Source organism: Ilyonectria robusta, assembly GCF_021365365.1.
Source record: "Ilyonectria robusta strain PMI_751 chromosome Unknown BGZ61scaffold_118, whole genome shotgun sequence".
Taxonomy (NCBI): Eukaryota; Fungi; Ascomycota; class Sordariomycetes; order Hypocreales; family Nectriaceae; genus Ilyonectria; species Ilyonectria robusta.
This window is the reverse complement of record NW_025764552.1, coordinates 1-21,355: the sequence shown is the minus strand read 5'-3', so window position 1 is coordinate 21,355 and position 21,355 is coordinate 1. Positions and strand designations below refer to the sequence as shown.

General features: G+C 49.3%; 8 protein-coding genes across 8 annotated transcripts; 5 read left to right on the top strand and 3 right to left on the bottom strand.

The window, feature by feature from the left end:
• Window positions 1–1,176: 1,176 nt before the first annotated feature.
• BGZ61DRAFT_376245 (uncharacterized protein) lies at window positions 1,177–2,097 on the bottom strand (the record flags this gene model as incomplete). Its single annotated transcript, XM_046242484.1, has 1 exon — window positions 1,177–2,097. The coding sequence occupies one exon, from the start codon at window positions 2,095–2,097 to the stop codon at window positions 1,177–1,179; it is 921 nt and encodes a 306-aa protein (XP_046093179.1).
• Window positions 2,098–3,165: 1,068 nt separating this feature from the next.
• On the top strand, window positions 3,166–4,549 carry BGZ61DRAFT_547111 (uncharacterized protein). The gene is made up of 6 exons (XM_046255353.1): window positions 3,166–3,342; window positions 3,405–3,475; window positions 3,525–3,733; window positions 3,779–3,860; window positions 3,919–4,207; window positions 4,268–4,549. Exons 1-6 carry the CDS (start codon window positions 3,312–3,314, stop codon window positions 4,534–4,536), a joined length of 951 nt encoding a protein of 316 aa, XP_046093178.1. The 5' UTR covers window positions 3,166–3,311; the 3' UTR covers window positions 4,537–4,549.
• A 2,174-nt stretch (window positions 4,550–6,723) lies between these two features.
• Window positions 6,724–8,946, bottom strand: BGZ61DRAFT_547101 (uncharacterized protein; the record flags this gene model as incomplete). Its single annotated transcript, XM_046255352.1, has 6 exons — window positions 6,724–7,385; window positions 7,448–7,539; window positions 7,614–8,260; window positions 8,317–8,742; window positions 8,793–8,861; window positions 8,918–8,946. The coding sequence occupies 6 exons, from the start codon at window positions 8,944–8,946 to the stop codon at window positions 6,750–6,752; spliced, it is 1,899 nt and encodes a 632-aa protein (XP_046093177.1). The 3' UTR covers window positions 6,724–6,749.
• A 550-nt stretch (window positions 8,947–9,496) lies between these two features.
• On the top strand, window positions 9,497–10,702 carry BGZ61DRAFT_376251 (chaperonin 10-like protein; the record flags this gene model as incomplete). Its single annotated transcript, XM_046242485.1, has 3 exons — window positions 9,497–9,776; window positions 9,836–10,368; window positions 10,427–10,702. 3 exons carry the CDS (start codon window positions 9,497–9,499, stop codon window positions 10,700–10,702), a joined length of 1,089 nt encoding a protein of 362 aa, XP_046093176.1.
• Window positions 10,703–11,756: 1,054 nt separating this feature from the next.
• On the top strand, window positions 11,757–12,588 carry BGZ61DRAFT_376238 (uncharacterized protein; the record flags this gene model as incomplete). The annotated part of the gene is made up of 2 exons (XM_046242483.1): window positions 11,757–11,849; window positions 11,911–12,588. The coding sequence occupies 2 exons, from the start codon at window positions 11,757–11,759 to the stop codon at window positions 12,586–12,588; spliced, it is 771 nt and encodes a 256-aa protein (XP_046093175.1).
• Window positions 12,589–12,643: 55 nt separating this feature from the next.
• On the bottom strand, window positions 12,644–15,146 carry BGZ61DRAFT_42850 (fungal-specific transcription factor domain-containing protein). The gene is made up of 4 exons (XM_046243754.1): window positions 14,770–15,146; window positions 14,168–14,706; window positions 13,044–14,117; window positions 12,644–12,994 (listed from the first exon to the last, which is right to left on the bottom strand). Exons 1-4 carry the CDS (start codon window positions 14,949–14,951, stop codon window positions 12,699–12,701), a joined length of 2,091 nt encoding a protein of 696 aa, XP_046093174.1. The 5' UTR covers window positions 14,952–15,146; the 3' UTR covers window positions 12,644–12,698.
• Window positions 15,147–16,165: 1,019 nt separating this feature from the next.
• On the top strand, window positions 16,166–16,357 carry BGZ61DRAFT_469651 (uncharacterized protein; the record flags this gene model as incomplete). Its single annotated transcript, XM_046247982.1, has 1 exon — window positions 16,166–16,357. A coding segment is annotated over one exon (192 nt), but the record flags the coding sequence as incomplete, so codon positions are not given.
• Window positions 16,358–18,618: 2,261 nt separating this feature from the next.
• On the top strand, window positions 18,619–19,854 carry BGZ61DRAFT_542356 (alcohol dehydrogenase; the record flags this gene model as incomplete). The annotated part of the gene is made up of 4 exons (XM_046255175.1): window positions 18,619–19,044; window positions 19,104–19,194; window positions 19,261–19,615; window positions 19,680–19,854. The coding sequence occupies 4 exons, from the start codon at window positions 18,619–18,621 to the stop codon at window positions 19,852–19,854; spliced, it is 1,047 nt and encodes a 348-aa protein (XP_046093172.1).
• Window positions 19,855–21,355: the final 1,501 nt, after the last annotated feature.

The window sequence follows — 21,355 nt, the reverse complement described above, 5'->3', positions numbered from 1 at the left end:
CGGCAGCAACAGAGGCACCAGCGGCAGCAGAGGCAACGGCAGCAGCAGAGGCAATAGCAGAGGCAACGGCAACAGCAGAGGCAACGGCAACAGCAGAGCCAATGGCAGCAGCAGAGCCAATGGCATTACGGTATGATGATCCACGTGCTATCCATGAGAGATATACTGCAGCAAGAGAGATTTGGTATAGGGCGCAGCCTCGTGGCAGCGTCAGGACCAACCAGCAGTATCGGAAGGCGATGGGTCTGCCTTTACGATATAGCAAAGCCGACTACGACTGGTGCCTCAACTGGAAACAGATGAATAAGCGCTGTACGACACCAACAGGCTTAAGGGAATGGACCAAAGAGGAGATGATGGCCTATCTTGACTGGGATAAGTCCGAGAACGACCGCCTCGATGCCCAGATAGCTGAAGAGATAGTTGTGCAGCCCTTTTCAAGCAGGCGAGGGCCAGGCGAGATCTGGAGAGCTTGTGAGAGGGATATCGAGGAGCAACAGGCATTGTATTCAGCTATATAGCTATATCTCATTTGTAGTTGTGTTATTAAATTGGCATTTAAATATACCTGCAGTAACTTTAATTAGATATATCACTAAAAATAGGACCCAACGTGAAGACGTTTACGTTACAGAAACGTAATGCAGTCATCTAGAAATCCATTGGCCTCTTCAATTAGCTACATCTTGGCTAGAATTTGAGTAGCAAAGAAGCTGAAAAGGCATCCCAAAAAGAGGCGCTCGGCGCATTTGGTGGTGGCCGTCAACGCTTACATAATGCATACGGGGCCCCGTACAATTTTAAATGTACGGGGCCCCGTACACCTATTGGGCCCCGTCAGCTAATGGGTGGTCCGACTTATTATTAAGCACTTGATTAGGCGTAAAGTGTACTAGGATGCTAGAAATGTGTGAGAGAAAACTTGTTCTTTTTCAATGTGGAAGCGAGTGGCCCTTGATGGCGCGAAACGCGGTTCAGATAGTAAACTGTACGAGTATTGGATTCCAAAATTTGCCAGCAATGTGTGTGAAAACGTGCTTGTTGTCGATATGGAAGCACATCGGCCTTTATGGCGCGAAAACACAATTCAGATAGTGGTTTACAAATTACCCCCATGAAAACCTAAGGTCTCCGTTAAAGTAAGTGACGCAGCACTATGTTCTACTCTGCTAGGCACTAAGTGTACACTTTTGGGATCTCGATCTGGTTGTCAAAAAGGCGGTCAATCGCATCTGGTGCCCCCGCTTCCTTTGGATTTTCCAGCTTCCAAGTTCCCAATGTATTCGCTAGTTGGCTGTAGTAGTTTGCGAAGGCGAAGTACTGCCGAGGGTCAGTGGAAGCCCTCGCATTCTTGAGCGCTGCCTCGAGTTCCTGGACGCCCCCAAGCGACTGCAGCTTCAACTTTTCTCCACTGCGCTTCTCGTAGGCCTTTGCGATGTTCTTGGCGCTCGCCTCGGCGGAACGGACGTTGAAAAATCCACCCTCCCCTGCCAGGACTGATCTGTTGGTCGTGACGAGGTCGATGCTGAACCGAGCTGCGTCCTCGAAATATGTGAAGTCCCATTTGGCGTTTCCGTCCCCCCAGTATTTCAGGACCTTTCCGTCAGCATCGTCTTCGAAGTAAGCGATCCCCAAGAGGTCACTCAAGGCAAATTCGCCGACAAGTCCAGTAAAGACATACACCGGCCTGACGGGCGACGTCAGCTCAGTATGCCTACGGAACGCAATGTAGGCATCATAATGTTCGAAGTCGCCATGACGAATCTTTGTCCAGTCCGCATTCCAGGAGTGAGCGTGGTAGACCTTGATTCCGGCTCGCTCCACGGCGCGCAGGAGGCTAATCTGAGCCTCGAGGACGGCGTCGGCGTGAGAGGTATAGCAGCAGATAACGGCATCTGCTCCGGTCACCGCTCTGTCCAACGCCGCCCTGTCATCATACGACTCGCACTGAACAAAGGATTCCAGCTTCCCCAAAAGCTCGACCGGCAGCTTGTTTGGCGAACGGCCGAAGCCCCGAACCTGATGTCCCTTCTCGAGACCGACTTGGGCGAGGTGCTTCCCCAAGTACCCGGTCACACCCGCGACAAGAATAAGCATGATGATAGCGTGGGTGTGAGTGATCTGTACAGTTGCCCTGAAACTTGGTTACTTCAGCTCCTACTATCTGAGAGTTGCGGTTCATACACACGTTGATCTTCCCGAGTTTCAAACTGAAGTTACGAAACGTTTCCAGTTCAGGACCGTCTGACTTGGTTCGAGCGATATTTGGGTGAGAAGAATTGATTGACGTCTGTTAAGAGGTTCTTGAGTGATGTTTGGTAATAGATTGTGGAATGTTCCGTGGACGGAATAAACTCTCCTTTCTCCTCTCATCAAGTCATGAGCCGCAGACCTAGCTACTTGGAGAACTTATTCAATCAACCTTTAGCGCCAAGTGACCCGGGTCAATACGACCCCGATTCGTTGCTGTAGAATGTCGACATTACAAATCACACCACACCGCTACAGCGATCGTGCAACCTTACTCACTTAGTCGGATTTAGGAGCATCCCGCGTCCGCAAACCATCTCATCCTTGGGTCGTTGACATCCGCAACTGTGGAGTTCTCCTCTTGCTTTAGTCGCCTTTTCGGAAGTTAGGAGCACCCCGGGCCCTCAAACCATCTCAACCTTAGGTCCGTTAATCTCCGCTCCCGCTTGTGGAGTTTGGAATGAACATGACAAATCAAACCGACATTATCCCTTTGACTGGGGTCAAGCAACACTTGACCCATTGTCCCGACAGAGCCCCGGGAGATCAGCGGTACGCTGATTGACTTCAAAAAGCTATGTAGCTGCAGGAGGTGTTATGTACTGTGATGTAGATCCCTTAGAGCTGCGACTTCTGGCGATATGTAAAATAGGTGATATCTCATGCACCTCGTATTTCTCTCTTTTTCATTGGTTTAAATCCCTGCTACTAGCGTAAGTGTTGCCTTACCACAGTTAAAGGGATAACGTTAACAAGTCGCAGTATCAAGCCATTCAATTTTAGCGCAAACCTTAATATCCCAAAGAAAGTTTCATCGGAGTTACAACAACAGCAGCTAGATTGATTAATAATGCCTCATTATTGTTCATGCCACTTGTTTATGTTAGACCTTAATATATTTATGACTGCTTGAAGCCTTCGCACTCTGCGTCTAACCCAACTCCTAGTGTTTGAGCAGGGTGTCTCTTCGAATGTAAAATCTACTCTCTGCCTTCGACTTGTCCTGGAAGTTTCTGAGTCCTCGCCTCATCGATCGTCAAATCACAACACACAGGCTCGCCATGGTCAAGATTGCAGTCGCTGGCTTCGGAGGTAATTGAGGCATCTCCGTATTTCGAGTCCTTAATGATAGTTTACTAACGAATACTTCCCAGAGATCGCGGGACAGATCATCAAGGCTGTACTTGCAGATGGCCGTCATGAGGTCACTATTCTTGCTCGGAAAGTAGGCAAATTGGGCCCTATATATCATACCTGGTTTCTAACTAAATCAGGATGCTCCCAAAGACTTGGCAGCGGGCTTAAGCTGGGTTAAGGTGGATTACTTGGACAAGCAGCAGCTAACCCAAGTCTTGCGAGGAATGCACACTGTGCTGTCGTTCATCACCGTCGTGAAGGACCTTGGAAACCGTGCCCAGATCAACCTCATTGACGCATGCGTGGAGGTTGGTGTGAAAAGATTCGCACCGAGCGAGTGGGCATTGTACGTTGTTATGCCTATTGATGGGGCATGGCTGACTCCATGAAGCTATCAGGTGGATGCCTTCGCGATGTATCAAGGCAAGCGCACGATTCGTCAATATTTAAAGGACTTGAATAAGGACAGAAAGGTACGCAGGGCGAACGAGAGATTTATCGGTCGTTGTGTCTCTAACGTGCAAAATTCAGGTTCTAGAGTACTGTTTGTTTCTGCCAGGAGTATTCATGAATTACCTTGGGCCACCTGAGAAAATGAGCAAGGACGTTTCTTATACTCAGATGTTCTTGGACTTCGAGAAATGCCGTGCTATCCTCCCAGAAGGTCCCGATGCAACAGTATCTTTCACAGCCCTTGGAGATATAGCAAAAACTGTTTCAAAGGCTTTGGACTACGAGGGAGAATGGCCTGTCATGGGTGGAATCTCCGGCAACAGGACCAAGATTTCTGAGTTGCTTCGACTTGGAGAGAAGATTCGAGGTATCTTGCGGCCGGTATTGCCCTAGAGTAATATGCTGTATGCTAACGATTGGTTTATAGGAAAGAAGTTTACTGTCGAAACAGTGAAGCTGGAGGACCTCAATGCCAATGACTACGTCACTTCGTGGAACCCAGTAACCCTTCATCCATCAGTCCCCGTGGAACAGCGCGAAATGGTGGGTAGGGAGTTTGCGAGATTATCTCTTATTGGCCTTTCTGATGGGATCTGGGATATATCCAATGAGTGGAACCAGCTATTGCCGGACAACAAGTTTGTTACTCTTGAAGAGTTCCTCCGAGAGTCGTGGGGCAGTGCTACGGCTAATTAAGGCGTTTAACGTTGGTTCAGTTAGTTTGAAATAGATTGTTAGCTTAGAACTTTAAATGTACATCTATATCAACTACTGTAGATATACCACCGGTTGGAATTACAGTTGAAATTACTTTGCTGCGAGCAAGCTACAGGCTTCGCCGCATATGTTAACTATCTATTATACATTTGACCGGATGTTAGTTGAGCAGGAAGGCATTGTGTTATTAAGGCCGTTTCTGATATATAGAGATATATATATATATATATCTCTATATAGTATTTAAACCTTACTGATTTAAGCTACTGGGTTACTAGATGTAAGTATTGGAGCTCTATTGGTTTTTTTTTATACTAATAATTCTACTAGATTACTTTAATCCCCTTTATAAGTGAGTGCTATAAATTCTAACTATAATAGATACTAATATAACATGCGTGATTGAGAATCACATACAAACAATAACCGGGATGAATCTACCCCAAACTAATTAGTCATGGAATTAAATTATTGAGGGACACAAGGGCAAAACAAGACCCAGCTTGTCACAAGGACCGTTATCATCTAAAATTTAAAAAAATTTCACCATCCACTTATCGTGAATGTCCATGATCCGGTCCAGACGTGCATTCGCGTCTTTGATATACGACATTCGTCCTCGCCTCCATTAGCGTCATATTGCCAAGAGCTCGGGGTTGACTTGCATCGTGGAGTAAAGCGCCCGGTGGCCAATCCGAGCGGGAACGCTAGGTGCGCAGTACTTGCGGGGAACGTCCGAGGGATGGAGGTCAATGCCTGTTTGAGATGCAAACCTTGCTAACTGGACCAACCACAATCAATACACGCGTCCAATACGGACTCGACGGGGGCAAGATATCGGGTGACAGATTCGTCGGCGGCGTTCCGAGTCGAAATGCATTGTCGGTGACGCCACTCGGCTCAGTGTTGCAGACAGGTCCATCCATTCCTCTCAATTCAGTCCAGTTTCCCAGCTCTGCTCCAGACACGGCTCCGGCCCGATGGTCTGGGCAGGCTGCGGGCCTCCCCGGTCAACCTAAGACCATCAAATCGGGGCCCACGACTAAACACAGGATAGCACTGCACTGCGGAAATCTCGGGGTTGAGCTTTGTGGAGTGCGTCGGTTGCCAAACGACGCAACCCTGGGCCTCTGGGAATGTCGTTCCGCGCGGGTTGATTCCCGCGCGGAAACGATATCGAGCGGGTCCATTATGCGGCAATCATTGCAGCAGCAACGAGCGAGGCAGCAGATTCAGCCACCGATCCTTTGGGAAGTTGTACGTCGTCATGATACGCGGCCCTGGGTTTAGCGAGGTTTTTCTCTTCCATTGGTAATCAATTGACACAGCGAAATGTACGATCAAATGATGCCAAAATAGGCTGATTGAATTGATGATAATTACGACCTTAATAACGTCGTTATGGTTGATTGATTGACTGTGTTCTTGATCATCTTGACCGGCGAGGGATTTCCCTCATCTACGGTCTCCAAGACCCCGGAGCCCAATAGGTGCGCAGTCCCGTACACACGCGCCTATTCCATTGGTCAGCAGAGATAGAGAAAAAAAGGCTCTTTCAATCTCTTGACCGTATGCGCTTATTGGGCAAACCGCGCAGCTCGTGACATGGGATCCTTGTGCGGTGAAGTATCGGTACCTCTGCTCCCCCACCGTCCCTTTCCATCCCGCTCGTTGCGACCATCTTTTTTCTCCACAGGGGATGCAACGTATCCTCCGCCCAAATTGAAGTCCGCGCGGGCTTGCTGCCAGGCGCGCCAAAGCTCAAGCAGGCTTAAAGTGAAGGCGTCTTGGTTGTCCGCACCGGGCCAACTCTGCGCGCGAGATTGTAAAAGCCGGAGTGGCACCATTGGGGCCGCTGGAGCCCTGAACGTAGCGCTGGGTTTGCCTTGCCAGTCCCTGTAAGCGCTGTGACCGAGGTGGGCCATTATTAGGGGACTGTTGCGGTCGCAAATTGACTTGCTTGACTGTTATTACCCTCGCTACGCCATGGATGAGTGGTAGCAACGCGTGTAAAAGAGTGTATTGCTCAAACTACAAGCAACTCTGCATGTGCACCACACTAAGTAGATCAATCCTATATTAAATCCAGAATGCAAGGTGTTAAACGGCTTTCCATTGTTCAGCCAACGAATCTTTGTAATTACCGGCCTTCCTAATGAATGATTCTGGCGGTCCAATCCTTGTACAAGTAGCTACTCCTTCTCATCTGAATTGTTGGCGTGATCCGATCCTCTCGGGTATGCCTCAGTGCTCTCAAAGTGATATAATTCTGGTTCCACTGTATGCTTCTGGCGAAGCACGTAATTCTTGACCCACCATGGCAAAACCTGAGTTAGCTGGTATTTTGCGTGAATCGTTGTGGGGACAGCGAAAACGTAGTCGAGTTCTTCCAAACTCCTCTTGCTGGTCTCCGGCATGAACAAGAATATTGCAACGAGCGCGACGATGTTCAATCCTGCATAGAATCCGAAGCTTCCCGCAGGTGTGAACAAGAGCAACATGCGCGGGAACGTAAGTCCCAGCACAGCAGCCCAGAAGTTATTCGTCGCCACCGCCCATGACATGCCCATCTCTCGATGCGAAAGGGGGAAGACCTCAGCAGAGTAGACGAATGCACAGGGGCCTTCTCCTGGGGAGTAGAAGGCGACGAATGCAAAAATGAAAAATGCAATCATGCCCAGGTGAGCCTTGGAGGATTCGGGGATGTAGAATGACATGCCTGCACCGAGTAGAGTGAGGAACATGAAAGGGAAAGTGGCAATGAGAAGAGTGCGACGGCCCCAAGTGTCAATCGTGTAGAGAGCCGGGAAAGCAAAGAGGAACATTGTCTGTCCAAATTAGCTGTGATTCCTGCGATGAGTCGAAAGTTCGAGAGAAATTGTAAACATACCATACCAAAACCCCATGACACAAGTAGCGCGGTAATGTTGCTTGCGCCTGCTTGAGAAAATATTGTCGACGAGTAAAAGGCAATGATATTAACTGTATTCGGAGGTTGGATGGTTAGATCTCCGCTCTCTATAGTCCAGTAATACGGCGGGGACGGGATGACTTACTACCGCACATCTGCTGAGCAATCATAATAATTCCAGATGCCTGGGTTGCCCGACGTATGCGGGGAACAGTGAATAGTTCCACAGCTCTTGTGAAGAAGCTAGCCTTCTCAAACCCCTCGGCTTTTATCAAAATCTCCTCGGCAAGTAGCTGTGCATGGATATAATACAAATCTCTAGCGGCCTGAAGTGGTGAGTTGCGTAGCCGGAGAAGCGATCTGTATGCCTTGCCATGTCTCCCTTTCTTAATTAGCCATCTCGGCGACTCTGGGGCAAAATAGGTTCCAAGAAGCAGCGGTACTGCCGGAATAAACGCAGATCCAAACTGAAGCCTCCATGCGATGTCTCCGGTGTTGACCACAACAAGGTTCGCGGTGAATCCTAGCATGATACCGAAAGCAACACACAGCTGCCATGACATGACCAAAGCTCCACGAATGTTGGTAGGTGAGTTTTCAGCCGAGTAGACAGGGACTGTAACCTCCTTGAGGCCTAGTCCGATCCCAAGGAGAATTCTGCTAACCAGGATTTGGGGCCAAGTTTGAGCGAGGGCTTGGCCGATGGGAGCGAACAGGCTAAAGATAGCGCCGATAAAGATGGTACCACGGCGGCCGAGGAGATTGTTTAAAGGGTCCGAGAGCCAACAAGCACTGGCAATGTTAATATGGACTGACACGAAACCATTTGGAAAGCCATCATGACTTACAAGAGGGCAATTGCCATGTATGGCGCGCTGTTGATGGCTCCGATAATCCAAGAATTCCTTTCACAAGTCCCAGCCGCTGTACAACGATCTCCCCTCTCTTCGATACCGAAGGCTTGTGGAAACGATAGGTTGGCTCCGTTTGAGCCCGTCTGGTCCCATCCTTGAATGATGGCGCTGAAGGAATTCAAGAGGATGGTGTAGTAGAGCATTTTCGGGTGCTTCCATTTGTGTGTTTTCTCCACTCGCAACGCTTCGCGGTCTTCTTCGTCTAGCTCTTCGAGGCATTCGAAGTCGTCGGGGCGTTGTGCAACAAGAGCGCCTTTGCGAAGGTACGGCAAAGCATCAGTCAATTGATGCTTTTGCGCGTAATCCTCGACATCTCGAAGAAGGTCCGCTTTCGGTATACCGGTGAGAGCATTTTTGATCCTTGCACTGTCAGAACTGGAGGTACGTATGAGCTTGGCTCCGGCACTTACTCGCCAGTGTTGTTCTGCGTCATGCTGGCAATGCTTTGTTTCCGGGCGTTGTTGACAGGGTCGTTGGCTCTTTTGCAAAAACATTAGGCTCTGGTCGTGAAGAGTAAAACGGGGCAAAGTTATACCTAGTTGCTTGCTCAATATGATAAGACATGGTCATCTTGGTTGTGAATTGTGTGAGACACTGATCAGTGATGAGTATCGAATTGGGCAAGCCGTCCCTATACTTATATGCATACGTTCCCCAGCTCTCCACGAATGCGGAGAACATGGGGTAGTGCGGAGCCCCCGCATGATGCCACTAATACTCCAGTGCCAGGCGGTTCGTCCGAGCTGGACTGCTTTGAGTCTCCAGTGTGCGGTCTACCTCGAGGCGCGGTTCGGGGCATCTCCGAGCTAAATTGCCCCAAGCCTCCAGTGTGTGAACACTTAGCCTTTCTTGGTGCTTCCTCGGTGGTTCATCCGAGGCCCCATTCTGGCGACGCTTCCTACGCAGTGGGCAGCCGAGCCAATCGGCGCTGTGCCCGAGTTTAGCTGGGCGGACGAACGACCGAGGAAACTCTGCCAACGGAATACCAATGGGCCTCAGGGTATACTCGCTCTAGTGGGGATGCATCAGGTCCATAGAGTAGAGGTATTAGAGAACCCTGGACCCAGTAACTGGAGGACTTGGAAAATCGAGCTTCAACAATTGAATTGCAACAATGGAGTCCGTCACCGACGTCTTACAGCGAAAGTCGCAGAACATTGCTGTTCAAACCAACCCAGCACACGACCTGCATGTCGTCGATGTAGACGTTCCGGAGCCAGGCCCCACAGACTGCCTAGTCCATGTCCGCGCAACTGGCATTTGTGGCTCAGATGTGCACTTTTGGAAGCACGGCCATATCGGCGACATGGTGGTTTGCGGCGAGAACGGACTTGGTCATGAAAGCGCGGGCGTGGTAATCAAAACAGGCAAAGAGGTAACGAGGTTCAAACCAGGTACGTGATTTCGCGTTTGATGCGCATGAGTGAATTATTTGATGCTGATACGCTTAAAGGTGACAGAGTCGCCCTCGAGTGCGGCATTCCTTGTTCCAAGCCAACTTGTTACCACTGCCGAACCGGCAAATATAACGCTTGTCCCGATGTCGTCTTCTTCTCGACTCCTCCTTATCACGGCACCCTGCGTCGCTATCATGTGCACCCTGAGGCTTGGTTGCATCATTTGCCCAGCAGCCTAAGCTATGAGGAAGGGTCGTTGCTCGAGCCTCTTTCGGTGGCGCTCGCCGGTATCGACAGGTCTAATCTTCGTCTAGGGGACCCGCTAGTCATTTGCGGTGCTGGACCTATCGGTTTGGTGTCTCTTCTTGCGGCTCATGCAGCTGGCGCCGCACCAATTGTCATCACTGACCTGGACGAGAACCGCCTGGCCAAGGCCAAGGAACTTGTTCCCCGGGTTCGCACTGTACGTGCCGAGCGTGGCGATGATCCTAAGACTCTGGGGAAGAAGATGGTGGATGCCCTCGGGGCTGAGGCACGACTGGTATTAGAGTGCACTGGAGTAGAGTCCAGCATCCATGCCGGAATCTATGTAAGTGTCAATGATGACTACTATTGTTGTTCTGCTCTTTGCTTACACAAGTATATAGGCTTCGGCGTTTGGGGCCTCAGTCTTTGTTATTGGTGTTGGAAAGGATTTTCAGAACATTCCTTTCATGCACCTCTCGTCCAGAGAGATTGATCTTCGCTTTCAATATCGATATCATGACACATATCCCAAGGCAATCAGTATTGTAACTGAAGGACTGATTGACCTGAAGCCTCTTGTTACACATCGGTTCAAGCTGGAGGAGGGTTTAGAGGCATTTGCAGCAGCGTCGAACCCGGCGTCCAAGGCTATCAAAGTTCAAATCCTTGATGATTGAAAGACTTAGTCGCATGGAAGAGAAACCGCTAGCGATGTTTTACACGGGTTTGAGAAGTAAATTGGCAATTCCAAAAACTGCAACACCATCATCAAACGTTTGCCATTCCCATGTCATCCTATTGTGCTACTATAATGAAGTGTAAATTTTCCTTGGAGGGTTTTCGAGCATGGCCTCAATTGAACTAATAAGCCTTCGCTTTGCGCTCCGTTTAGAGACTTTGACGAAGTATTGTGGCCATTTGATACTGGCAGGGTTATATGGTGTGGTGCGCTCATATGCTAGTCAGTAAAGTACAAAATGCGATAAGGAATTAGCTGGGGACAGATTTTCAAGCTCTGTATGCTCGAGATATCCCTTGGTTCTGTCTTCACTCCTTCCTTGGGTAAGCACGGTGAAGGTTTATCTATTCACACTGAAAATTATGTATTGGCATATCTTGAGTATAATTTTGCCTTCCCATCTTGATCCTCCCTCCTCAAGAAGCTGCAGCACATGCTTAAAACAGCCAGGCAGAAAATAATTCATCACAAGGATGAAAACTCTTCAAGTGAGTGGATGTGATAAAATGCTTGCAGATGTTTCCACCTGTCCGTCTGCAACGGTCAGACATTCGGCAGGCACTTGGTAACTGTAGCATCGCCGAATAACATACCGTATCAACTCGGTTAACTCTCCCAAGTAGCGCCTCCACTTTATCTCCATATTTCCACTGTTAACCGCAAAAAATGTGCAGAAGTGTCCAATGGGGGCCGCTACTTGGCGAGATAACTGAGTTTCTACGGTAGTCCCATTCGGACCACTCGCCGACAGCTTTGCCACGCCGACATGACTCGAGTGGTGGATTGATCGCGGTTGGTCAGCGGACTAGCTTGGAGGGGCCGAGTTAGTGCACTGAAATTCGGGCTCGGGGGTAGCCCCGAGCTCTTCACCGCGATCCCTTGGCGTGGTGGCTTTGCTTGTCATGGATGAGAACCCATGTGGTATATCTAAGACGCAAACGCACACTTGAACTAGACCGTTCAATACGGCAAGGATTCAAGGAGCAAGAAATATGTCACTAGTAGGCAAGGTCGCCATAGTCACGGGCGGAGCTCGCGGGATTGGCAAAGGCATCGTCCTCACCTTGGCGAAGCAAGGTGCCAAAGTCTGTATCAATCACCAACTCAAGTTGTCACGACACATGCACTAATAAGCCCGCCGTATAGGTTTCTTTCACCTATGTTTCCACGTCCTCCACACCTCATGCCGAAGCTCTTGTGCGCGAAGTCGAATCGCTCGGTTCCTCTGCCCACGCGATCCAATCTGACGCTACGTCTCTCTCCTCACCAAAAGCCGTCATTTCTTCGACTCTCGCCGCCTTCAATGTCTCGCAGATTGACATCCTTGTCAATAATGCCGGCCTTGGATCCGCCGCCACCCTCCTTGGAGATGTCACAATCGACGAATACGAGAAAGTAATGGGGGTCAATGTTCGCGCAGTCATCTTCATGACGCAAGCCTTTCTCCCTTACGCTAAGCCCGGTGGACGCATTATAAATCTGTCATCCATTTCCGCGAGGGGCGGTTATGCGACGCAATCAGTCTACTCTGCATCCAAGGCGGCTGTCGAAGCCTTAACCCGCGTGTGGGCGACAGAACTAGGCCATAAGTACAAAATTACCGTGAATGCGGTTAACCCCGGACCGGTGGATACAGACATGTACAGAGCAGCAGGGGAAGTGCATTTAGCCCGCATGGAGGAACAGAACAAAAAGACACCTGCTGCTCCAAGAGCGGGTACGGAGAACGACGTTGCAGAGATCGTAGGCTTCCTTTGCGAGGAACGATCGAGATGGGTGTCTGGGGACATTGTCTGCGCCAATGGTGGCATGCTGTATATGTGAGCTTGTTCTTGTCTCGAGCCCTCGCGCAATGTGTCCGAAACGAAATAGCTGCAAAGGAAATATTATGAGCAAACGATATCGGCTGCCACACAAACACAACCCCTCATGTTTTACGCAGGCATCCAAGATCCGCACTCGAAATACGGTCCTCTAGAATCCGAACTGCCCTGTAGCATGATCCCTCCCGTTGCATCGAGTAGCTCGGCATCTGACGAGGCTTGGGCGTACCACGGAAACGACATGCCCCCTTGTCCAAAGAAAATCGTGTCCGTCTGGTCTTGAGCAGCTGTATTCTGAGAAGACTGGCCATGAGCAGTGGGGTCCCAGGTATTCAGTGGGACGCTCTGCAAATTCTCGGCCGTCGAAGCCATGGGTGCCCCCAAAAAGTTTAGAAGTTCGCTTTGATCTGTGTCTGTTAGTAGGGGGGTTCGTGTCCGTGAATAGATGGAACATACCAAGCAGCCTCTTGAGGGTGTCTCGAGCCCGCAAGGCCATGCCGTGCGTGGCCCCCAAGTTTGACAGGCAATCCACAGCACGTTTCAGATGACGTTTCCATGCTGGCGCAAGAGTGTGCGCAGGATCATACACGTAGCAAGTTGCCTGCACGAAGCTAGCCGTGACTAACCAGTATGTGGCATACCAAGCCAAACCTCGTGGGTGTTCGGTTTCACAGCCAAGGTAGCCGCATATCGAATCGACGCACTCCTCAGCCCCCATGAGACACGCGAGTATCGGTCCGGTGGCTGTATCAAGACTCTCTTTCGCCGTAATGGTTTTGAACAAGATGGGCCGGTTGAGAATGATGCGGAGGTGGAAAGATCGCCATATGAGGATACGCTTTGGGATTTCAAACCATGGGTCCAGTCTCGTATGTTCGTCGAAATAGGAGGGGAGATCCTTGCGCCACTTCGCGATGCTGCGGTCCAGGGTAATCGCTTTGTCGTGACTCGGTATTTGGTGGGTAAGAAGCTCGACCTGGACCATGTTCGCGATTTTGGCCAGCTTGACCTGATGGATGAGACACGAGGTCATGGTGGGGCCTTCTTTTGGATCTGGCAATTTTCCCATATCCACAGCGAGGTCCTGATCGTCCAGATTGGATGGAGGTCTAACATTTACTCCAACGAGGGAGACAGGTGGTCTTCCAAGAGTTAGTTGTGCCCCGGAGACGAAAATAAACAAGGTCCACCATGCTCTTCGACGGATCTCCATGGTAAACGGGCTCGAGCTTGGCAAGCCAAATTCGCGATGTAGGCCAATTGCAAGTGCCATACTGAAGCCAATTCCAATAAGCACAAACCCAGAATTGGGCTTGTTGCGCTTTTGTAGGTAATTGGCCATGAGCACGAGACCTTGAACATAACTCAGGGACCCTTTTTCCAAGATATCCATGGTCAAGTTTTGGCGGGCTGTCTTGTAAAACGGAACGTCATTATTCGATGCATCAGTTCCGCCAACAAAGGCGCCAATGGCTACGACGATATTATACAAGAGCGGCCATGAACCATCTCGTGGTTTGGCCAGTGCACCTAAGACCCTGTCAATCATCAGTCCTTGCGAGCGCCACATGGTGTTTTACCTGAAACGCGGGCGCGAAAGGTCCCCTCGTGAAGAACGGGGTAAGCTGTATGATAAATAGCAAAATAATCGGTTATGTAGAGCGCAATGTCGGCGGACGATGCCTCTGGTATGCTGCGTGAATCCGGCTCGTCGAGTGGAAAAGGCATTCTACCATCGACGGGAATATAGAGATGCAGAGTTTGTAGGAACTTCAAAGCTGCAACACCAGATTGAGGGCCTGTATAGCCGACCTTGCCAGGTTCCATAATAAGAGAGCCCATGCCGTCAGTGGAATTGTCAAAATCCTGCGATTCATCAAACTCGTAGTCTTCCGCGTTGCTGAATTCAGCCGGACTGGAGTCGGTAGGCTGCTCATTTCCCACCGGCCTGTATGATAATTCTGGTGCCTCTGGAAGTGCGACAGGACTCTCATGGCTAGGTAGGCCCTCGCGTCCTAGTTCGAGGCGCCGAATGGCATCTTGGAGCTTGACTTCGGGCAAGTGAACAGCCCATGCTCTTTCCATAGATGATATAAACTGCTCGGCTTGGGTTAAGCGCCTAAACTGGGCGCGTCAGCATAAAGGCACCTTGAGATGATCAAGCTGGCGCGATAAGACTTGCCTTTGAAGTGCTGTAATGGTCTGTAGAGCCGAGCTATACCTGCAATCTTTGCTATCCCGAATGCAGTTGGAGCATTTTGCGCCTCCAGAGCAACGCACTTTGCGGCGTTTGCATTCATTGCAAGCATGAGACTTACGCCATGCAAGTGATGCTCTTGGCGAACCCCCCTGCAAGCTACTCATTGCAGTCGGGTTGATGGTCGCTAATTGCGCAAAATAGGCGACAGCGCTCTGGTCGCAGTCAGGAGTGTGAACTCTGTGGAGAACAACGCGGAGTTCTAAATGGCGGCACACAAGTGTCACGCGGCTGACGGATTCTCGCCACGCAAGGGTTGAGGAGCTATGCCTGTGTTAACTCTTGGGCATGTATGAGCTGCCTGAAATTGGACAAAAGGGAGGCGGAGCCAGCGAGCGTGACCAAGAAACCACCCGGGGGGGGGGATCACGTGCAGCACCACAAGCCCCTCCGTGTTACAGGGTGGTATGTGCATGGCCTTTTTTACAGCGCTCGTCGAATCCCTGTAGCGCTGGTGGCCCGGAATTTTAGCGGGCTGCAGGCGACACACACACGAGGTACGTTGGAGTGGATCCCCTATAGTGGGTCTGCGCGGACCAATCATTCCAAGCACCTTGTAATATACCCTCTATTTAAGCGCTGCGTTTAATATAGTGTTGGATTGTGACCCTGTATAACGAAACCTCTGATAGATTGATATTGAGTGAGGGAGTGAGCAGAGGACACTAAGAACACACACAACCCACCCAGAGGAAGGGCTGTGATGACTGCGATAGTGTTGTGTCGGAAAGGTCGGATAGGGTCAGGTCTGGGGTCCGGATAAATCGGACGGTCGGGCAAAATAGGTAGCTTTTTCAGCTGATACCGTTTGATCAAATGGATCTTCAATAGGTCACCAAAGGATAGGTCAAAAGACTGTCAATTGAAAAAGATGAGATGCTAGGAGGATGATGCTTGTGTGTCAAAGGTCCTGTCCGAGACTTTCCCAATTTATGGCCCCAGTAGGTCTGGCTACTGGTCCTACCCGATACGGCATTTCCTGTTGAAGGAACCCACCAATCCTAGCCCTAGCGGCTGCAAGCATCTGATCAGATGACCTTAATCCCCAAAGACCGGAAAGCCCCGACTCAACATCCTGACCTTAGTCAGAAGGGGGGTCTGATAGCCCCTCTTCCGGCCGATCCGGATAACCGGCAGAAGCAACAATAAACAACATCATCACTGCATTAATCCCTATCCATTTGATCGAATTGTCCGTAACAGATCCATTAATTAAGAGTCTCAACTGCTTGAAGAAGCTAGCTGCGCTGGGATCCGTACAGCTTTTATCCTCTATTTTAAATCAATTCTACCTAAATCCACGAAAATCGCAATATCAGCTAAAAATACTATATCTGACCACAAGATCTATCTGGAGACCTTCAAGGACTGGAGGATCTGGGATAAGTCCTTCCAGCTGAGGGCAAATGCAGCCGGCCTCTGGCATCTTATTAATCCGAAAGGAAATCAACAGCCAATACAGGCCCCAGTAAAGCCGCTGATTTCTTCCTATTTCCAAAGAATCCCTCCATAGCAGATCTGTAACGGTCGTGTCTTCTAGTCTGCCGTAGACGTGGTCTAGGGTAGGCAGGAGACTGGTTGCTGGTGGATAAACCGTAGGTTTATGTTAGCAGAGCGATTAGGGCGTCACTTACAGAGTAAATGTTACGTCTGGTAATAGTCAAGCACAGTGATGCGTAGCGAGTCAAGGTGATTGAGGTAACCAAGTTGTATTGATAGCTGAGTAGCTGCTCATAGTGAATGTGCACTACTCGGTCGTCTATATACTTAATGTGATCGGACATGATCACCTACGCGGTGATCATGATCACGGAGTGATCAGAGGTGATCACGGAGCGATCACCGTGACCGTGATCGCGGGTGATCGGGGGTGATCACGGGGTGATCACTGATGGCTAAACTATGTTCCGTTCCGGGAGGCTGAGAAAAGTGGGGCTGCGCCCGGGGCCTGATGCAGGTCGCGGCCAGGCCGTGACAAGATCGAGCCTGACTTTCCTTAACAGACCCGTCACTCTAACAGTCAGGTATTACAGCCCAGGTTAAGACCAGGTAGTCATAACCAGCAGAACCATAACTATACCCACTTTTTCATATTACCCTATATCAGCATAATTAGGACTCTACCTTATATAATTACTAGTAATCTAGAACGGATTACTACTGATCTAAACTAGATTACTACTAATTACAGCACCTACACCTCTAATTAACTTACAGACTAGATATATATAGATAGGATCTTAGGTTTCTTAGATAAGAATCTTAAGCTTCTTAGCTATTAATATACTTAGTTATATTAAATCTACTATTCTACTATTGCTAGACTGTAATCTATATTGCTTATTATAATATCCTGATCTACTAGATTATATACCTTACACTCAAACCTACCCTATACCCCTAGGTTAGACCCGACTGTTATAATATAGGCATAACTTTTATAATATCTAATTCGCTAGATTTCTATTGAATTATAGATACATCCCCGTAAAGGCAGTAAAACCAGCTTTGCTAATAAGTTCTCCTTTTCAGTGTAGAAGTAATTAGGTCAGGCTAACCCCCTTAAACAGGTCTTGTACAGGCGTCAGAATAAGGTCTGGTTTTCCATACAGCTCCTTCAGCTCTAACTCTTACTGTGACGGTCGGGTCTAACCTAAGGGTATAGGGTAGGTCCGAGGCGTGTGGTATATGATCGAGTGGATCAGGACGTCGTAGTAAGCAATATAGGTCACAGTCTGGTAATAGTAGAATAGTAGATTCAATATAACCAAGTATATTAATAGCTAGTGAGGCTATCTGTCTATAGAAGTGCTAAAAGAGTATTTATATACTAGTAGTGCTTATACGGGCTCACTGTGTGGGAGTGAGTCTGATCTTGTGGCTCATCCTGGGGAAGTAAGTCGGGCGTCCCGGCTCACTTATACGGGGTGAGTTCGGGATTTGTATCAGGTGAAAAAGTGGGTACGTCATGGTTCTGCCGGTTGTGACCGCCTGGTCTCAACCTGGGCCGTGACACTTACACTCTAATGATTAGCTGACAGAAAATCAACTTTACCTCTTATCGTTTAAATTAACTCTACCCCTTGCAAAGTGGGGCCTGAAAAATCAACTCTACTACGTACAGTTAATATTGTTATTGTAGAGTAGGGTTCGGGGTTGACTAAAATTGTGGAGTATCGCGCTCGGAGGGCCATCCGAGCGGGAACTCTAGGTGCGGAGTATTTGCGGGGGTACCTCCGGGGGTTGGAGCTCAACCCTTGTCTGCAAGCCAACACCTGCTAATTAGCGTGGACCAACTATAATTAATACATGCGTCCAATACGGGCTAGAGGGGAAACTCGGGCACGATACCATTGGTGTAGCTGCTGAAAGTGCCCTCAGAATTGCAGCTTGGAGGAAGTCACTATACTTTTCCTCACTGCACTAGATCTAGGAAAAGCCCAGAGTGTTCGAGCCCCTGCAACAGAGATTTTAGCTAGCTCAACCATCCGTCCCGAGACAACCGAGGCGATTCCAAAGATGTTTTGGCCAAGGGCGGCGAGTTCGTCGCTGCGCCCGTCTTCGGCCCCCCCGGCCATGGCCGACTCGGGACAACTCACCAGTATGCCGCCAGCCGCAAGCGTTGCAACCTCTTAGTTGGGTGGGTACTCCTCCCACCCAGCGAGAATTACAAATCACGCGGTCCGGCTCTCGAAATAAATATCCCTGGCTGGGGCTTTCTACAACCGGCCATGCTTCCTGGAATATCTCGTGCACATCCTTTGATCACTAGTCATGGCCCTACCTACGTCCTACACCGCCTTTAGGCGCACTGCTGGCGACGTTCCGAGAACCATCGAACCAACTTCGGAGTCTCTGCCGCAAGACCTTCGCTCGAATGACGTGCTTATCAAAATCCATGCCGTCTCGCTCAACTACCGAGATCTTGCAATGCTGATCGGAACTTACCCAGTGGAAGTCGAAGAACGGGGTGTCCCTTGCTCAGACTGCGCCGCCGAGGTCGTTGCCATTGGGTCGGCCGTTGAAGACTTCCACATCGGAGACCGGGTTTCGCCTATATTTGACGTTTCGAATATTACTGGAACCGAGAGCGCTCCCTCGAAGGCTCTTGGCGGTGATATGCCAGGCGTATTGCGAGAATATGCAGTGTTTGAAGACCGGCTTTTGGTCCATCTGCCTCAGTATTTGACATGGGAAGAGGTCTGTACTGACTCTCCAAAGTGTACTCATTGAACTAGCCCTGACCAATCACCTCGCAGGCATCCACGCTCACCTGTGCTGGAGTCACAGCTTGGGTGGCCCTCAACTCTCCTTCTGCAGTATCCGGTCCCACCAGCGCCGTCTTGCAAGGTAAAGTCTCGCCGGAGCTGCGTTTGTCGAATTCATGGATAGCCTAGTTCTAACGAAAGATTTTAGGCACGGGAGGCGTCAGTATGTTCGCCCTCCTTATCTGCCTCGCTGCGGGTATCAAGCCCATCATTACATCCTCGTCCGATGCGAAGCTCGAATCAATCAAGAAGTTGAGCCCGGAAGTCCATGGCATCAACTATAAAACCACGCAAGACCAAGCGCCCGAAGTCTTTCTTGCAACAGACGGCGAAGGCGTCGATGTCATTGTCAACAATACCGGGGTAGCGTCCATTCCTGATGACCTGAAACTGTTGCGTACAAGGGGGGGCACCGTCTCCCTTGTCGGCTTTTTAGATGGATTCAAAGCTGACTGGAACCCGAATGCCATGGCGGCTATAATGGGCAAGGCCGCTAAAGTGAAGTCAGTTCCATTCCATCTACCCTCCCTTCATTATTCGAAAGGTCAGCACTGATATCACTCCCAGGGGTATTGCGGTTGGTTCGAAAGTGGATTATCAGCATCTGAACGCATTTCTTGAGCAGAAAAATGTCTCCATCGCCCCGATCATTGACCGCGTTTTCCCCTTTCAAGAGTCGAGGGCCGCTTTGGATTACCTGCTCTCAGCAAAACATGTTGGGAAGGTGATCATTAAGATGTAGCTCAAAGGATGCCCAGATGTTTGCTATTGAACCTCTACACTGAGGCGGTCTAAGCGATTGTCTAGTTAGTGCGTCTACAGTAGAGGGAAATGGAGGGACCGCGGACGGGAATATACGGAGGTAAAGCAGGACCGTCCCCCCGTCCTCCACTCTCTTTGCTTCCCCAGCGTGAGTTTCCTAGCATCAGCAGGAGCTATAAGATAAAGAATTTCAACTTGTTTTTATCATTCTCATATGCTTCATGAACATAAAAGTGGTGCGCGATATTAGCGGTTCGTGTACAGCAGTCTCCTGGACGTGACGAGACTGTCGGGTGGCAAGAATACGCACGTCTGGCATTTTGACAGCAAGGCCGCAGTCGAAACCTTTGTCCGCCACGACCAGACCATGGTTGCTGCTGGGCTGAGCAAAAAGGCCAATTTCATCCATGTTGGCCTGTACCTCGACAACTGGCGCCGAGCACCGACGGAGCTGGAGAAGGACCCCGAGTGGAATGGATATGTTTGTGTTGGAAACGGGACGGCTGTAGGAATATGCCCTTCGTCTGGTTTGTAGTTTATATTAATAGTCGATTTCGGTGCATACAAGTTCAGGCTTGGTCCCCCGTAATAGAAGGCTCTATAAGGCAGCTGGTGTACCTAGTAGATTGCCACAGTCGCTATTAATGCAATCTTTTGCTCTATGATGTAATGGTATAGGTGCCCGTAATGAGCAATCTATATACCAACTCCAAGATCGGCCAAAACGGGTGTTAAAATCTACTAAAGACATGGAATATTCACAGAAACGGTTAAGGCTTTAGGGTCTATGATTAGCTGCATGACAGAACACCACGGTATTAACCATGCTGCGCGGGGCATTTTTCCTCTTTTTACTAATCTTTGGATAATACGCAAGCTTCAGTTTTAACAACCCACTAATAATTGAACTGTTCATCTTGATTTTGCCTGGCACTCTTATTCTATATGTAACACGTACTAAGAAGAGTCTTTTCTTTTCTTCTTCCTAGCTTAAATAAACATTTTTACCTATCTATGTAACCTACCTTGTTACTTGATCAGCTAACTTAACCGAGAGTTTGTAAATGGAGGAACTAAAAAGTCTTTAAAGGCGCAAAGAGGTAGGTTTTGTAAGCTACTAGCTTGCAAAGAAGAATAAAATACAGAAAACAACTCTTTCCGATTCGTCTTCTAGATTCTAAGAGAATCCGAGATCATGTTGGAGTTGGGATCTATAATGCGGATACAACAGGTTATCCCTGGAAAGAGCTGCTCGAGTGAAATTCGCCATATTGAAAATTGGTTGTGATGGGATGAGTGTCAGAAGGGAAGTTGGTCTCTTGACGATGGGAGACGTCTCCCTTATATCCTATAGCTCGGAATAAGGTTACTATCTCAAGGTCGTTGACTGCAGACAGCAGGGTTGAAGTCAGAGGGGTTGAATGGAAGCTTCAGGCAGAGACCGGTGGGCAACAACCTTATTGTTCAGCTACTGTTTCTTC

Bases quoted from the DNA above. Each gene is read 5' to 3' on its own strand.
- BGZ61DRAFT_547111 (XM_046255353.1), top strand. From the start codon at position 3,312: ATGGTCAAGATTGCAGTCGCTGGCTTCGGAG. The intron at 3,343-3,404 runs GTAATTGAGGCA...AATACTTCCCAG, and splicing joins TGCAGTCGCTGGCTTCGGAG to AGATCGCGGGACAGATCATC. The intron at 3,734-3,778 runs GTACGTTGTTAT...GACTCCATGAAG, and splicing joins GCACCGAGCGAGTGGGCATT to CTATCAGGTGGATGCCTTCG.
- BGZ61DRAFT_42850 (XM_046243754.1), bottom strand. From the start codon at position 14,951: ATGAGTAGCTTGCAGGGGGGTTCGCCAAGAGCATCACTTGCATGGCGT. The intron at 14,707-14,769 runs GCAAGTCTTATC...CGCCCAGTTTAG, and splicing joins ACCATTACAGCACTTCAAAG to GCGCTTAACCCAAGCCGAGC. The intron at 14,118-14,167 runs GTAAAACACCAT...ACAGGGTCTTAG, and splicing joins CTTTCGCGCCCGCGTTTCAG to GTGCACTGGCCAAACCACGA.